At 41.6% G+C, this 17,113-nt stretch overlaps 2 protein-coding genes and 1 long non-coding RNA gene across 3 annotated transcripts in view; all 3 read right to left on the bottom strand.

Moving 5' to 3' along the window:
- Positions 1-17,113, bottom strand: part of LOC309505828 (olfactory receptor 52D1-like) — a gene marked incomplete at both ends in the record, with an annotated part of 227,415 nt that overhangs the window by 16,311 nt on the left and 193,991 nt on the right. The gene's annotated exons all lie outside the window — the stretch shown is intronic.
- Positions 1-17,113, bottom strand: part of LOC309506813 — a 186,835-nt gene that overhangs the window by 7,443 nt on the left and 162,279 nt on the right. The window lies entirely within an intron of this gene.
- On the bottom strand, positions 11,576-12,523 carry LOC309505832 (olfactory receptor 8B3-like; the record flags this gene model as incomplete). The annotated part of the gene is made up of 1 exon (XM_082179287.1): positions 11,576-12,523. The coding sequence occupies one exon, from the start codon at positions 12,521-12,523 to the stop codon at positions 11,576-11,578; it is 948 nt and encodes a 315-aa protein (XP_082035413.1).

Genomic DNA, 17,113 nt, shown 5'->3' with positions numbered 1-17,113 from the left:
TGGGGAGAGGATACATATTCCAAAACTGAAAATACAGTATGAGAATTAACTGCACAATTACTAGACATGGAAAAATAAAATAAAAATGAGATGCTTCCAACTGTGAACCAATTTGGTAGAATATATATATATATATATATATATATATATATATATATATATATATATATATATATATATATACATATTGCTCTTGCATTCTTTCTTGTGGCTCAGTGACACACCTGAATGAATGGCTCATTAAGTATGCAGGCCCCATTGTCTCCTCAGGTGTGAACCACTAAATATGCATGATGGTTTTGGATCGTTGACGCCCACTCGCATATTGCCTTTCCAAACAGAAAGTGTCTGTTATGTGGATACAGAGATGAAGCGCAGACAGTATGCACTACACACAAGGTTTATTGATGACAAAGAATGGGGAAAACAAAACCCACAAGGGGGCAAAACACAGACAGGACAACGAGTGACTAAACTAGACTATGACTTGACATAACTAGACTACAAACAAACAGCAAATACAGAAACAGAACTTTCTCTTGACGACACTCTTGACAGGGTACTCACAGAAAGGAATTATAGCATGTAACACGCAACAGAATGAACCGACCACCAAAGAACCCAGCAGACATGTCCTCTTTTGTCGAGCATAACCCGGACGACCTTGCACAATGGTGGCTGAGGACTATTTCCGATGCAAGGAATGGCAAGCTGCCGATTCCTCCCCAGGGAGAGCGGTCCCTAAGGGAGTACGCCCGGGTCGCGAATGAGAGGAGGCTGTTCTTACCTGATATCCTCCTCAACCGCTACCTCATTGCGGGTCTCAACGCTCCTCCACCCCTGGCAGAACGGGAGAATCTGGTCTGCTGCCCGTTTGGTGAGATGGTGGATTGTTTGTCGTGGAGGGAGTCGCGGGGTTCCACCTTGTCGTCACCATCACCCAAGCTGTCAGTGATCCCGGAGGGTCGTGTCCTGGCTGTGGTTACCCAGGGGAATCAAGCTGGCTCCACTTCCACTCCTGAGGCATCAGCCGTACCTGAAAGTCTCCTCGGCAAGCGAGGGAGACGGACCTCATGGGAGTCGGCATCAGAGTCCTCTGCGACGGAATCAGCCCTGTCTGAGACTATCCTCCATGCCCCAGTCACAGCTCCTGTTGAGCTTCCCCAACCAGTCGCTAGTCCAACAATGACATCTGCTCTGCGGCCAAGGAGAAAGAAGAGGAGGAAGGGAGCCTCCAATCCTCTGTCTCTGTCTGTCCCTGAGCTCGCTCCAACTGAAAGCGCTGTCCCAGAGTCTACTGCTACGGATAGCGCTGTCCAAGAGCCCGCTGCAACTGAAAGCATTGTCTCAGAGCCCGCTGCAACCGAAGGTACTGTTCCTGAACCGGCTGCTGAAGGCGCGGTTCCAGAGTCTGCAGAAGTGAGGGCTGTTCCCGAGCCCGCAGTCGTGAGTGCTGCAGAGAGGGCAGCGGCCGATTCAGCTGCTGAGGCTGTTTTGCGCTCAGTTTCAGCTAGTCAAGAGATGCCGGTCGTCATTGCTGCAAGAACCCTGTCAGAGTACTTATCCCGTCTTGTCAAGATCCTTGAAGTCCCTGTCAAGTCATCTAGTTCCAAACTCTCATTGTCTGAGAGCGCTGTTCCCGAGTCAGCGTCAGAGAGTGCTGTTCCCGAGTCAGCAGCAGAGAGTGCTGTTCCCGAGTCAGACGCAGAGAACGCTGTCCCCAAGTCAGCTGCAGAGAGCGTTGTTCCCAGGTCAGCTGCAGAGAGTGTTCCCAGGTAAGCTGCAGAGAGCGCTGTTCCCAAGGCAGCTGCTGAGAGTATTGTCCCCAAGTCAGCTGTAAGGAGTATGGTTCCTGAGTCGGCTGCACGGATTGCTGTTCCTGAGTCGGCTGCACGGATTGCTGTTCCTGAGTCGGCTGCACGGATTGCTGTTCCTGAGTCGGCTGCTCGGATTGCTGTTCCTGAGTCGGCTGCACGGATTGCTGTTCCTGAGTCGGCTGCACGGATTGCTGTTCCTGAGTCGGCTGCACGGATTGCTGTTCCTGAGTCGGCTGCTCGGATTGCTGTTCCTGAGTCGGCTGCACGGATTGCTGTTCCTGAGTCGGCTGCACGGATTGCTGTTCCTGAGTCGGTTGCAGAAAACGCTAATCCCGAATCAGATATGAGAAGCACTACTTCCGAGTCTGATGTGAGGAGCGCTGGTTCTGGTTCTACTGTGGAGTTCTATGACCCCGTTCCAGCTCCGCCGCCTGCTGCAGCATTGCCTCTCTCCACTCCTCGGCCGCCTACTACACCCCCTGTCATGTATCCTGTTCCGATACCTGCTGTTCCCCCGGTCACCCCCGCCACTTCAGTTCTGTCATGATTCTGCCATCTAGTCTTTGATTTTCCCTGGTCTTGAGGCAGGATCATGACAGATCTATGTTTTATGTGCAAACACATGGCCTTTTGTTGGGCCATGTGCTTGTGTTGTCTCGTCATCTAGCCCCGCCCTCCTTGTTATCCTCGTTTTGTCATTATTGCTTTACCTGTGTCACCTGTTATGTTATCATTAGTCTCCCTATTTAATCCCCTTGTGTTTGCTGTCCTGTGTTGGTTCATTGCTAATCATACCTGTGAGTACCTTGTGGAAAGTCTTGTCATTGTGAGAGTATTTATTAGAAGTATTGTTTGTTTATTGTCTAGTCATAGTTTAGTCTTGTCAGCCTAAGATTCATTGTCCTGTCCATGTTTTGCCCCCTTGTGGGTTTTGTTTTTCTGTTTTGTGTCGTAATAAACCTTGAGTGTCTGCATATCGTCTGCGTTTGGGTTCTCTCCTTCAACCTCATAACAGTGTCTTGCAAAATTTAAATCAATGTATTGTTTTATGTGAATGATAAGGCAGGGTGATTTTCAGATCATTTTGAAGAAAAAACTCTAGGCGACTGTGGCGAGGGGGGCGTGGTTTTGCGAAGTCTGTAGCGGGAGAGAGAGGACGGAGCCGAGCGGTGAGTAAGTAGGTCAAGTGCAGATGATGAACAACTGTGTCTGATTGCAGTAATTGGCGTGGAGAGACCGGATATAAGCCGGCGGGAATGAGAGAGAGAGAGAGAGAGTTAGACTGGGACCTCGTCTGCTGCCTGTCTTCACGAAGAGATCATCACGAGAATCTGGATTGTTTATTTTGTTTTGTGCTGTGCCTGTACGCATTAATAAAAACGAGTGTCCCAGTATCGCCGACCCCTGTCTTCCTTCCCTTGCCTACAACATTGAACCACATCACAGCGACAAAATGCATTATTCAGAAGTCTTATTGACACATATTTAGTATGTGTTTTGTGGCCTTATTTCAGAAACTTTAGTTTTTAGTTTTTTCAATAACCATGCATAAACATTATTCTCTCAAAAATACAAACATGTACATACATGTTGCTCACATATTATGGTAGCCCTGTTTGTGCTAAATAGAGTGTAATTACACCTTTGCCATTAATATGTTTATAAGCAACTGAAAAAAGCACAAATGTCAGGGCATGTCAGAACATCTCAAGGACCCCAAAAACCCCTTAGACCCCAGAGGGTTAATGAATCACTTTAATCATTTAATTTCTTGACTGCAATCTTCTTTTAGTGACCTCAACTGAAATAACTTCAGAGTACTCATTGCTATTGGTTTCTAAAAAAAATAATGAATTAAGGTAATCGGTGTCTTCAAATGTTATGAGTTAGCTTAAGTTATTGGATTTGACTTTGTGTGTGATATTGTGAGCTAGCAGTAACTGCAAGCACTCTGAGTTAATTTAAAGTTTGTTCATTTCAGTGGTTTTACAGTGTGCAGAATCGCTACACCTGTTTAGAATGTATAATGTAAACATTCTTTAATCATATGAAAATACTAAATTATGAAAATCACACACAAACCATCAATCCTCTTATCGTGTGTTTATTAGCTTCTTATTTCAAGTGTGGAAATGTTTCTTTGGTTCGTTCTTCACAGAGCACAGTGCAAGGAAATGTACAGGACAGTGTCATGCAAAGGGCAGGATTATGGTTATGTTGACTCACGTACAATGATTGACAGCTGTAGAGATCAAATTAACGTGCGACGAGTCATAAACTGATGCAAATTAGGAAGAGGAGACAGAACTTGCTCTGAACGCTCTTTCAGCTCTTCAGATCGCATAATTCAGTGGGAAATAAATAATAAGGGTATTCTTTATGACAAAATATTTTGCAAATGTGGTAATAAATCAATATTTCTCCAAATATGCACACTTTTGAACTAAGGTGCCCTAACGGACGCTGTCTGCATTTATGTGAACACAAATAAACCACAGTAGACATGATATATGATCATATGAGTGTTCAGTGTTGATATTCTATTTCAAATATCATACATTAATCCTGACATAAATTAAGAAATTAATGTCACTGCAACCTAGTTTTATCATAAACAGAGGTCAAATATAAAAGCTGGAGTCTTTAATCTTTCTAATGATATCAAGTTTGTCCAGATCAAGTAAGTGTGATGTTTTAAAATGCAGTGAATGTTTAACAACAATAATCTGGGGCTATCTGTGATCTTTGCCTTTAAATATCTCTATCTAAAACACAAAACCATCACACAATAGCAGAGGATAGCACTCATTGGCTCATTGCTCTGTAAAATAATTATTTTCAAGGGTTTTGCATTTGAAATCATATTTAAACTTTATAAAATCATTAAAATAATATTACAAATGACTTTGTCAAAATGTACCTCTTCAATTGTTAATTTTATGCATCATATTTTGCAATATCACATTAGGATTGCAATGACACCTGAACATATTTTAAATGGGAAGCCTGAAATAAGCATTCACTTTACTACATTTACAACTATCGTTTATTTCAAATATCTATATCTACAACAAATTGTGTGTAAGTTTAATGGAGTTAACATGGAAAATGTGCCTTGCTTTAGTGGAGACAAACTGACACTTTTAAAACAGACACATGTAAATGAAAGCAAGCTAATGAGTGGTCCTCTGCTGGTTATAATAGTCTTGTTCCCTTTCGAAAGCTACAATCGATGCTGCGCTGCTCAGCGCATTGGGAACATATTTTATCGTGACCAGCTGTGAATATTGTGTATAACACGTCAATGAAATTGACCCGGAGGTAACATAGCCTCGGTCGGTGACGTCATCGGCGCGCCCCCGCGACACGAGGCTATAAGTAGATGAGCCACAGGTGCATCGTCAGGTCTTTTGTCTTCAGACCATCACTGTGCATGTGTGAACGTCAAAACTCTCTCTCTCTACTTTTTATCTGCTACAGATCTTTGCTAGGAGTTAGTTTATTCAGGCAGTGTGCAGAAAATTTCTCATTTCTCAAGCCTTTTTCGCTCTCGTACATCAAAGAGTTTAAAAAGTAAAAAAAAGAGGAGAAATGAGCCAACAAAATAATAAGTGTTGTGTTCCTCCATGCTCCCGTCCCATGTCAGAATTGGATACACACACTTACTGCTTGGTTTGTTTGGGAAAGAACATGCTGCCCTTGCATTTGAGCATGGTGATTGCGAGCACAGTGGAATGTTCACAGTTAAAGTGCTTCGCGTTCGCTTTGCTTATTTCAAAGGGGTAGTGCCCATAATGATTGTGGGGCTCGCGTGCGATCTGGCTGAGAAGCGAGAGACGGTGCGTCCCTATCGCTCGCTCTCTCTCCAGATCGCGATGTCCTTTTGCCTGACTACCGAAGTGTGCCTCGGCGCTTCTTCGGCTCGGGCAGAGGACATTGAATCTCGTGGGTTTGTCGCCTCCGAGTGTTTCTCCCGTGATGATAAAAGGAGATCGCTCGTGGCGATCGCTCGTGCAGTGGGCAGATTAATCTGATCACAACAAAAAGAGTCCCATAAAACAGTCTATCAATAAATAAAGATTGTAAATATTTGTGTCTTGTGTCTTCGACATCGAGCCATTATACTATCGCGGGTGCGAGGGCACGCGATTATATGATATTGCCTCAGTTTGGAGAGACGCTCGCGGGCTATTTCTCCCCTGTAGGCCGCTGTCGGTAGCCTAAAAGAGGCCTAGAAATAGGGTTTCGTTCCGACAAACGGGGCACTAATTTTTCTTTTGCTCAATATGTTCAACGTTAATAAAAGGTATCCAAGCAAAAAGTTCTCCACGCATTATCCTGCAGTTAATGAGAAAAGTGTAATTTATTGGCGCACTATATTGACTGCGTATTGAGACATGTAAAACTGTTGAGCTAGATTTTCAACCAATCAGCATCGAAAATGTAAGTAGGTCACAGCCGAAATCAAGCCAATATCACTACGCACATGTAAACATGGAGGAGGACGTAAGCAGCGCATCTTCATCTGATAGCGGCGATCAAGCTCGATTAACACCCGTAAAGTGTATTCTTCATGTCGGAAAAGATGGTGGGAAAGGTCCACAGCCCTTTACTGAAGTCCGATAGGAAAAAATCAAGCATAGGAATGGCTCAAAACGTCGGACACTACGGAGCTAACGTTAGCTATTGCTAATAAACATGTTGCCCTCCTGGACAAACCGGTCTCTGATGTCCCAACAACTACGGGTTTCACCCGGCCTGCTATCGGCGTTTTATAGACAAAAAACGCTTGACTTGTGTGTATGTGTGTGATGGGTAGGTTTAGGGGTCGGGTTAGTGTGTGTGTGTGTGTGTGTGTGTGTGTGTGTGTGTGTGTGTGTGTGTGTGAGAGAGAGAGAGAGAGATAGGCCGCTGTCGGTAGCCTAAAAGAGGCCTAGAAATAGGGTTTCGTCCCACCAAGTGGGGCACTACCTACTTTTTTAACATCAGAAATATATAGAGATTCCTTAGGAAAAAGTTCTCCACACACAACCTTGCAGTTTTTGATAAAAATGATGCTAAAAGGGCCCATTAAAAAAAAAAGGGGAAAACATAGGGAATTTTGCACTTTCAAACCTGTTTATCATATAAACCCAAAAATGCCGAATTACCACTTGAAGTACAAAATAAACCAGTTTGAAATGTGTGATACCTGAAGTTGCTATCTAGGGACAGTAAACATGATAAGATTATCAAGAAAACTTCTACTGTAGCATTAACATCCCAAATACTTCTCATGTTCCAATTCAAAGGTAATATTTGAGGTAAAATCTGAATAACAAATAGAATTAAGTCAAAATATAATAACAGAGCTGCCAACTCTCACGCATTCACCGTGAGACTCACGCAATTGACACTTTTCACACGCTCTCACGCCACACATCCATTTTCTCACGCACAGAAAAATCGCAAAGCAAAGAGGACACGAGACCGACAGACTAGACAGAGCAGGTTAGTTATGATATGAAAAAAATCTCAGCTCTCAGAGTGGCCCTCATTTATCCAAAGTGCGTACACCAAATTTCCAGCGTACACCTGGCGTACACCCAAAACCACGGTGACTTTGAGATTTATCAATATGGTCGTTGGTGTACGGCACGCTCAAATCCTACGCCAGCTCAGGAGGTGGTGTACATGTACGCACGTTTTGAGTTAGTGCGGAAATGCGCAGAAAAACAATTCCTAACACCACAAAACGCACTGACAAACTAAAAGATATGATATATTATGACCCACTGTAAAAAAAAAACAACAGCAAAGTAATTATAAACTTCACTGTTTATTTTGTGCAACATGGACTTCAATGTTTAATTTGTGTGACTTTACCAAAGCATTTGATTTGTAGGCATATGTATTCCTTCAGTTGCGAGCCAAACGGACGAGGCGTTTATACTCGACGCGCTCGCCGTTGTACTATTCTTTGAAACGATGGTTAGGCCAGGGCCCGGCAGGTGCGCACGGACTGGGTTCAGTAATGAAAGGCTTTCAATGACCAAAAAATAATTCAGACTGACAAAATAATAAAAATGACATTCTTCTTCTTTTAAATAATAATAATACAAATAATAATAATAACGACATTCTTCTTCTAAATAACAATAAGCGTCATTAATAATAAAAATCATAATAATAATAAGAAGAAGAATATTACAAATTGTCATGCAATTATTAATGTGAATGAATGGTACTCCACATCACATCATCATCACTATTGTACACCCCAATACATGTGACGTGATACGAAATTAAATGCTAATTGTTTCAAAACACGTGCTGTAAAATAATGCATTGTGATGATAGGTCATTTGCTCATCCAAGTTTCTCTTCTTTGCCGTCTTCCGTGTGTCCATGGCGTAAAATGAGGGCGTGGGGGAAGCGGAGACTTGAATATATAGGGGCGTGTTATTCTAATGACGATCGTTTTCAACCACGGCATTTATCAAGGGCAGGTATTGCGTACACCAGGATTTCAAAGGTACGCACAGCTTCATAAATCAGGCGGTGAGAGGAGTGTATTCTGTCAATTTTATTACGAAATTCAAACAATAAATACCGTTTTGGTGTTTGTAATTGATCCCTAGCGGCACGTGACCCGATCACCTCTACTAGCTAATAGTAAATAAACACGAATGAACAATGTTGAAAGAAACAGTACAGCTTACCGAAATGTATATTCTTCATACATAATATCGATCAATCAATCAAACAAAGGGGTCAATAAAACAGCTGGAGAACAATTATGTCACATAACATTTACCTCAGGAAAGCCATTTAATGACCATAATATAGGCACGTTAGTTGGCTAGAAAAAGTATTTTGCTAAATATGTCTACTATATTACATATTTATTATATTTGTACTTATATCATTAAATAAAGTTGTTATTATAATAAAAAACGCATTATATTTAATCTGAGTTATTTTTTACCTTAAATACTACCAGCTGATAGGGCTGTCTGTATGTAGCCTATGTATTTTAATTTTTTTTTCTTGAGAAAAATGAACGCCTATCTTGTGTACCTAATATTTATTCAAATGAGTCAATATTAAATCAAATCACAAGAATTGAATTGAAATCGTGAAATTTGTTTCAAGAAATATGTAATAAAAAAAATAAATAAAAAAACCTAGCTTACCAGAAATTGTACCATATAAACATTGTAACATGTTGTCACTAAACCTAATACAATTCAGTTTAGTTACTAAAATGTTTTGACAATCACAATACACTTATTGTGATGCAAGTTTTTTTTGCAAACCCCCCCAAATCTCACTCCAAGTTAAACTCAAAAGTATACCAAAAAAAAAAACACTTTTAAAAATAACACATTTAATGGTGAATTGTTAATTTGCATACACGAGCAGTAACTGCACTACATGTACATATTCACAGGAATGATTATTGTAAACAATATTTAATTTTGATTTATTTATTTACCTACCCACCTCTGTCTCACAAACACACACACACACACACACACTAACCCGACCCCTAAACCTACCCATCACACACATACACACAAGTCAAGCGTCTATAAAACGCCGATAGCAGGCCGGGTGAAACCCGTAGTTGTTGGGACATCAGAGACCGGTTTGTCCAGGAGGGCAACATGTTTATTAGCAATAGCTAACGTTAGCTCCGTAGTGTCCGACGTTTTGAGCCATTCCTATGCTTGATTTTTTCCCATCGGACTTCAGTAAAGGGCTGCGGACCTTTCCCACCATCTTTTCCGACATGAAGAATACACTTTACGGGTGTTAATCGAGCCTGATCGCCGCTATCAGATGAAGATGCGTTGCTTACGTCCTCCTCCATGTTTACATGTGCGTAGTGATATTGGCTTGATTTCGGCTGTGACCTACTTACATTTTCGATGCTGATTGGTTGAAAATCTAGCTCAACAGTTTTACATGTCTCAATACGCAGTCAATATAGTGCGCCAATAAATTACAATTTCTCATTAACTGCAGGATAATGCGTGGAGAACTTTTTGCTTGGATACCTTTTATTAACGTTGAACATATTGAGCAAAATAAAAATTAGTGCCCCGTTTGTCGGAACGAAACTGAACGATACAGCTCACGTACAGCGGCCTACTGGGATCACATTATCAGATGCATTTTCAGCGGTCAGGCTGGTACTGCGTTGTACACCATGGCCGTGTTAAAGGCATACCAGGTTGATCTTATGAAAGATTTAAACACAGCCTATCATCCAGACCGTGTTTGCTTGTCTGATTGGGATGTGTTTATTGCTGAGGAACTGATATATATATATATATATATATATATATATATATATATATATATATATATATATATATATATATTTATATATATATATATATATATATATATATATAATATTTTATATATATAATATTTTATATAATAGCCTATAATTATATATATATATATATAGCATAGTCTTAAAATGCTTGAACCCCACTAATTGCTGCTTGCAGCTATATTTATTATTATTTTTATTATTAATGTGTACAAAAAATAAATAAATCCTCACAGTTTCAATAAAGCAAGTGTGTGTTTGTATGTGAGAGAGAGAGAGAGAGAAAGAGAGAATGAGAGATAGATCACGTTATCTGCTTCAGTCAACGGCAGCACAGATCACAAGTTAAGCAAACATTTCTTTACTTTAATACAAGCTACAGCAAAACAAAGCCTGAAGGTTCATTAGAGGGCATGTTGAAAAACACAGTACAACTAACCATCATGTACAGTGGTTATAAAAAGTCTGCACACCCTATTAAAACAGTTTGGTTTTGTGATGTAAAAAAGAAAGAAAGATAAATTAAATCAGACCTTTGCACCTTTAATGTGAAATTACAACCTAGGCAATGCCACTGAAAAAAATAACTTCAGAATGAACTAATCAGCAAGCTCATCTGTAATGGTATCATCTGTAATGCCCTTTATCCACCTGAAATGACTCCAAATTGACTCCAAATAAATTTCAGCTGTTCTTGTAAGATTTTTTCTGACATCTTGGTGTATTTTTGAATTCTTCTTAAGTGAATCTCCTTCATCATGTTTACTGACAAGCAGTACGTGACAATAGCTAAAATTATTAATACATTTAGCATTTTTATAGAATATTTTTTAGGACAACCATTTAAATGACTATATCTCAAAAATGATTAAACACTTATAATTACAATAACAGAAAGCAGAAACTTTACTTTTTTTAATTTAGTGCATAAATCTTAGTGAAGTTATTAACGTAATTTCGGGAGGAGTACGCCCATCTAATCTTCTAATTAATACCAAGGTATAAAAACCAGCCTGTTACCATTTCTCATTGTTAGTTCTTTCGGCATCCCTCCTCCTCCCGTTCTCTTCCTTTTGTACCATATTTTGCCTGTGTAATAGGGGGCAATCAGAGCTCGAGTAGAATATCCTCTCTGAGCCCCTCTATAGCAGACAGCAAGCCAAATCTGTTTACCACTTATGCTAAGATTATATGGGCACACAAACTTGTGAAATGTATTTCTGGGTTAAAGTGACTCAAAATAATGGAGCATGTCATCATCCAAAAAAATTTTATTTAACTGTTGTGTTTCACAGACAAGGCTTAATACCTATAACATAATGTGCAGTTATTACATTATGCTTTGTTATTACATTTTGAGTTGCTGCAACATCTAAAAATATATTCTTCCTTTAGGCTTTTTAGTGACACAATCTTACTGAAACAGAAATATTCACTCCGATATTCCCATTTGTTTCTTGAAAAACAGCCTCATAACCTGCTGGCGCACTATTGTCAGGTTTAGTCCATAAATGAGAGGATTTAAAATAGGTGGTACAAGTAAGAATTCAAGAGCCATGAAATTACGCACACCTTGAGGCACATTCTTTGAGCCATAACGACTGTACAGCACATCAAACATAAACGCAGCTGTCACATTGATCAATGAAAGCAGATGTGGCACACATGTTTGCATGAATTTGTGCCTGCCCTCTATTGACTTCCTGCACTTTCTAATCAAGTGAATGTATGAGAAAAATATCAATACTGCATGTCCAAAGTATGTAAGAATAACAATGTATCCAAACACATTATTTACTGTTGTAGAAAAACAAGAAAGTTTAGCAACTGCCCAAATCTCACAATATAACTTTTCAATATTAAAGCCACATAAGGTGAGTTTAGATAATAAAATAATTAGAACAGATATGGAAACAAATGGAGCCAGCCAGCAGTAAAGGATACATTTAAACATTTTCTGATTTGTCATTTTTGAATGATACTCAAGTGGTCTACATATTGCTACATACCTGTCATAAGCCATCACTGTTAATGTTGAAAAGTCACACAGAATAGATGAATAAATGACAAATATCTGAATCAGGCATCCAATATAAGAAATCACATGATCATGGGATAATAAATCGTACAAGAATTTAGGGTAGAATCCAGAAGTGCCAAAAAGTCCATTTACACACAGATTACATATAAACACATACATTGGCTCATGAAGCTTCTTACGTAAAAGTATAGTAGTAATTATAGTTACATTACAAAAGACCATCAAGGGATAGTACAGTGCGGTAAGAGAAAACAAGACATATCTATTTTCCATAGTTTCATTCAGACCAGAGAGTGTAAATACCAAGACACTGGACTCATTCTTTAATAGTGACTGCATCTTGAATGATATGTAATTATACGGATTTTGTTTTGGAAAGTTATATGAAATCTAATTAGTTGTATCAAGTTGAATTGTCACTGTCAATAGGAAGTCTGTAGATGAAAAACACCAACAAGCAAACATCAAATCCTATAACAGTAGCATACATTTTATATATATATATATATATATATATATATATATATATATGTTTTTTTGTTTTTGTTTTTTTTTTCAGTTACAAAACAGTTGGAATCTTACCATGTTCTCTGTTCACATGCTTCCTGTAGTGTTTTGCAAAGGATCGATTTGGATTGCTATATATGGACACTGGTCACATGATAATTGCCTTGGTAGCAAACACTGAAAACAGTTTGAACAAGCTCTCTGAAGACTTCCTTCTTTTAAGTTTAAATAACTGCCTCCATGCCCTTCTATGACCAGTGACCACAGATAAAATAGCATGTATTATCTCTTTATCATATTCATCGACATCATCCAAATACACGTTACAGCGTTCCACGTCTCTCAAGACTGACTGCATTAGGCACTGAAAGGTTGCAGGTGCAACATGTTGTGCATTGTGCAACCCGAAAGCCATCCGTGTATATTGGGCAAAATAATCTGCCGTAACAAAAGCACCAATGTCAGAAGCGCGTTGAGTCAACGGGACTTGCCAGTATCCTTTCAATAGGTCTTATTTTCTAATTTACTGTGCAGTTCCAATATTGTCAATACAATCTTCAATAATGTCATATACACCTAGGATGGCTTCAGGGTGAGTAAATGATGAGCTAATAATTTTTTGGGGGTGAACTATCCCTTTAACCCTTTACTTTCTAGATATATAAGGGTTCGTATTAATAAACGAATTATTTTCAAACTTCTTGTTGATTAAGTGTGGTTCCCTTTCATGGTCACTCCAAGTTACGTCGGATGACGACGAATGGGGTTTCGCTTAGAAAGCCTATCACCTTCGAGTATATAAAACGAGCCAATGGCAATGAAATGCCATGGGTCCGCCGAATTTGCATAGCGTAACTCCGCCCCACCCTGGCGGTATATAAGGAAGTATGCTGGCAACATGCAGATATGTTTTCGTTTCGGAGCCGAGAGCTATTTATTCACTCCAAAAGCCAAATCTTGAGTTACTCTTCTCTCATCTATATCTTCATCTTCGAGACGAGCGAACTCTCCGGTGTTGGTGTGACGGCGATCTCCAGCGAGTGCACATTACCCTGCTGATCTGGTCAGTGATCTGACAGATAGTGTGTTTCTCCCAGATAGTGTGTCCCGCCACTATCGTTCCCCTCTGTCACAGAGTTCACGTATGACAGCACGTGCCGCCCACGGGCCACGCTCCTCTCATCCCCCTCTGTCGCCAGACCCCTGCCAGAGCACGACCCCGTGGGACGCTGGTCCTACCCTGGCAGGACGCGGCTAATGACCGTGCCCCCGCTATGCCACCCTCGCCTGGGCCGGTCATTCCGCCTCGCTGCACCCCCGACGGTACGTCTGTGGTTCGAATGACCCCGCTGGCGCAGTTTCTGGAGGCCTGGCTAGAGCTTCCCAGACTGTCCCGCTGGGTCGCGAGAACCATCAGGCTCGGCTACGTGATTCAGTTTGCGCGGTCTCCTCCCCGCTTCAGGGGAGTCCGCTTCACTATGGTTGGTGGCAATGTCCCTGTCATGAGAGCGGAGGTCGCCACCCTACTGGCGAAGGGTGCGATCGAGACTGTCCCTCCAGCCGAAATGAAGTCCGGCTTCTACAGCCCTTACTTCATTGTACCGAAGAAATCCGGTGGGTTACGGCCAATCCTCGACCTGCACGTCTTGAACCGCTCCCTTCACAGGCTGCCGTTCAAGATGCTCACGGCCAAGCACATCCTCCAGTGCGTGCGGCCGCAGGATTGGTTTGCAGCGATCGACCTGAAGGACGCCTACTTCCATGTCTCCATTTTACCTCGACACAGACCGTTTCTTCGGTTTGCTTTCGAGGGGCAGGCATACCAGTACGCGGTTCTCCCATTCGGGCTAGCCCTGTCTCCTCGCGTCTTCACGAAAGTCGTCGAGGCAGCCCTTGTTCCCCTCCGGGAACACGGGGTTCGCATCCTGAACTATCTCAATGACTGGCTTATCCTAGCTCACTCTCGAGACCAGGTTTGCGAACACAGGGACCTAGTGCTCTGGCACCTAGCTCGTCTGGGCCTTCGGGTCAACTGGGAGAAGAGCAAACTCTGCCCCGTGCAGAGGATCTCTTTTCTCGGTATGCTTACGAGCGAGCGCGCGCAGTCACTGCTGACTTGTCTTCGCCAGTTCGAGGACAAGAGTGCGGTTCCACTGAAACAATTTCAGAGGCTCCTGTATGGGCTGAAATATGTGCCACCAGAATCTGAATTTGAATCATTTATATTTGAATTTGAATTGCTAAGCTTGAATAATTGCATTGTAAAACTGAATTTGAATCACATAATTTGAAATTGTATTGTTTAATTTGAATAATGGCATTGAAAAACTGAATCTGAATTGTATAATTTGAAATTGAATTTATTTGTTTGGAACTGAAGTCCAATACAATTTGATCCCCACTGAAAATTCAACTCTCTATATATCCTCACATTCAGTTCTCACAATTCAGATTCAGATCACTAAATTCAATTTCAAGTTACTGTGACAGACATCCGGGTAGTTGGAGGATGAAGGAAGAGCAATCGAGCGCAGATCGATATCGATAGATAGAGTTCAGTGTCGCAGGATCATCACTCAGCACTAAATATGCCAGACTGTTGTGCTGCTTATGGATGTTCGAACGAAAGAAAAAAAAAAAAAAAAAAAAGAAAAATTAACAGCAAGGGATAACATTTCACAGGTGAGAATGTGTTGAGGTCGGGTGGCGGGAGGCGGAGAGTTCCGTGGCCCGTGGCAGCATCTCTTCTCCCGGGCAGGAACACAGCTTCACCTCGCTGCTGCACCGGTCCCCGCTGATCCAGATGGGACCGGCCAAAGACATAGTGGTGATCGGGAGGATCAGAGCAACGCTCTGTTTTTCATGGCAACAGTGTGATATACTTATTACATGGCTTGGTTGAATCCCAATGTAGAATGTGGTGTGTTATTTCATGATAACAGGGCGCTGCAAAGTATATCACACCGTTGCCATGAAAAACAGAGCGTTGCTATGGACGCGGAACGGACTATTTTCTTTAGCGGAAGCAATACAATCATTTTTAAATCAATAAACTCATTTTTAAATCAATAATTTGTGTCAAATTATTTATTTATTTTGTAGGTAGCCATGTAATAAGCGGGATAATGTATTGCGAGGCGGTTGTTATAGCGAATAACAACCCCTTCAGGCTGATTCAAGACCTGTCGGGGTTGTTATTCGCTATAACAACCACCTCGCTATATACATTATCCCATATCTGCCTGAATCAGCCTGAAGCCTATAACTATAGTTATAGGCTTCAGGCTGATTCAGGCAGATATATATATATATATATAAGAGATAACTCTATCTATCGATCTGCGCTCGATTGCTCTTCCTTCATCCTCCAACTACCCGGATGTCTGTCACAGTAACTTGAAATTGAATTTAGTGATCTAAATCTGAATTGTGAGAACTGAATGTGAGGATATATAGAGAGTTGAATTTTCAGTGAGGATCAAATTGTATTGGACTTCAGTTCCAAACAAATAAATTAAATTTCAAATTATACAATTCAAATTCAGTTTTTCAATGCAATTATTCAAATTAAACAATACAATTTCAAATTATGTGATTCAAATTCAGTTTTCCAATGCAATTATTCAAGTTTAGCAATTCAAAGTCAAATATAATTGATTCAAATTCAGTTTCTGGTGGCACATATTTCAGCCCATACTCCTGGGGCATATGGCATCCGCAGCCGCAGTAACGCCGCTCGGATTGCTTCATATGAGACCGCTTCAGCTTTGGCTTCGCGATCGAGTCCCGAGGTGGGCATGGCATCACGGCACGCTCCGAGTTCCAGTGACTCCGGCCTGTCGTCAGACCTTCACCCCGTGGTCTGAGGTCGCTTCGAACCATTTATATCCCGGGAGACCTGAACCTTGCGGCCGACGAGCTGTCTCGGCTTCGGCCTCTCGCTGGAGAATGGAGACTCCATCCCCAGACGGTCCAGCTGATTTGGGATCAGTTCGGGGACGCACAGGTAGATCTGTTTGCCTCCCACGACTCGTCCCACTGCGACCTGTTTTATTCCCTGACCGAGGGCACGCTCGGCACAGATGCAATGGCACACAGCTGGCCGTGGGGCCTACGCAAGTATGCGTTTCCCCCAGTGAGCCTTCTTGCGCAGACCTTGCACAAGATCAGGGAGGACGAGCAGCAGGTCATTTTGGTTGCCCCGTATTAGCACAACCGGACCTGGTTCTCAGAACTAGTACTCCTCGCGACAGCACCTCCCTGGCCAATTCCTCTGAGGAAGGACCTGCTTTCTCAGGGACGGTGCACCCTATGGCACCCTCGTCCCGATCTTTGGAACCTCCACGTGTGGCTCCTGGACGGGACGAGGCAGGTTTGAGTACCCTACCACCAGCGGTGGTGGCTACCATCACTTCCGCTAGA

The sequence above is a fragment of the Leuciscus leuciscus genome (assembly GCF_965113295.1).
Source record: "Leuciscus leuciscus genome assembly, chromosome: 9".
Classification (NCBI taxonomy): domain Eukaryota; kingdom Metazoa; phylum Chordata; class Actinopteri; order Cypriniformes; family Leuciscidae; genus Leuciscus; species Leuciscus leuciscus.
Note: the sequence above shows the minus strand (reverse complement) of the source record. Positions and strands in the feature narration are given on the sequence as shown.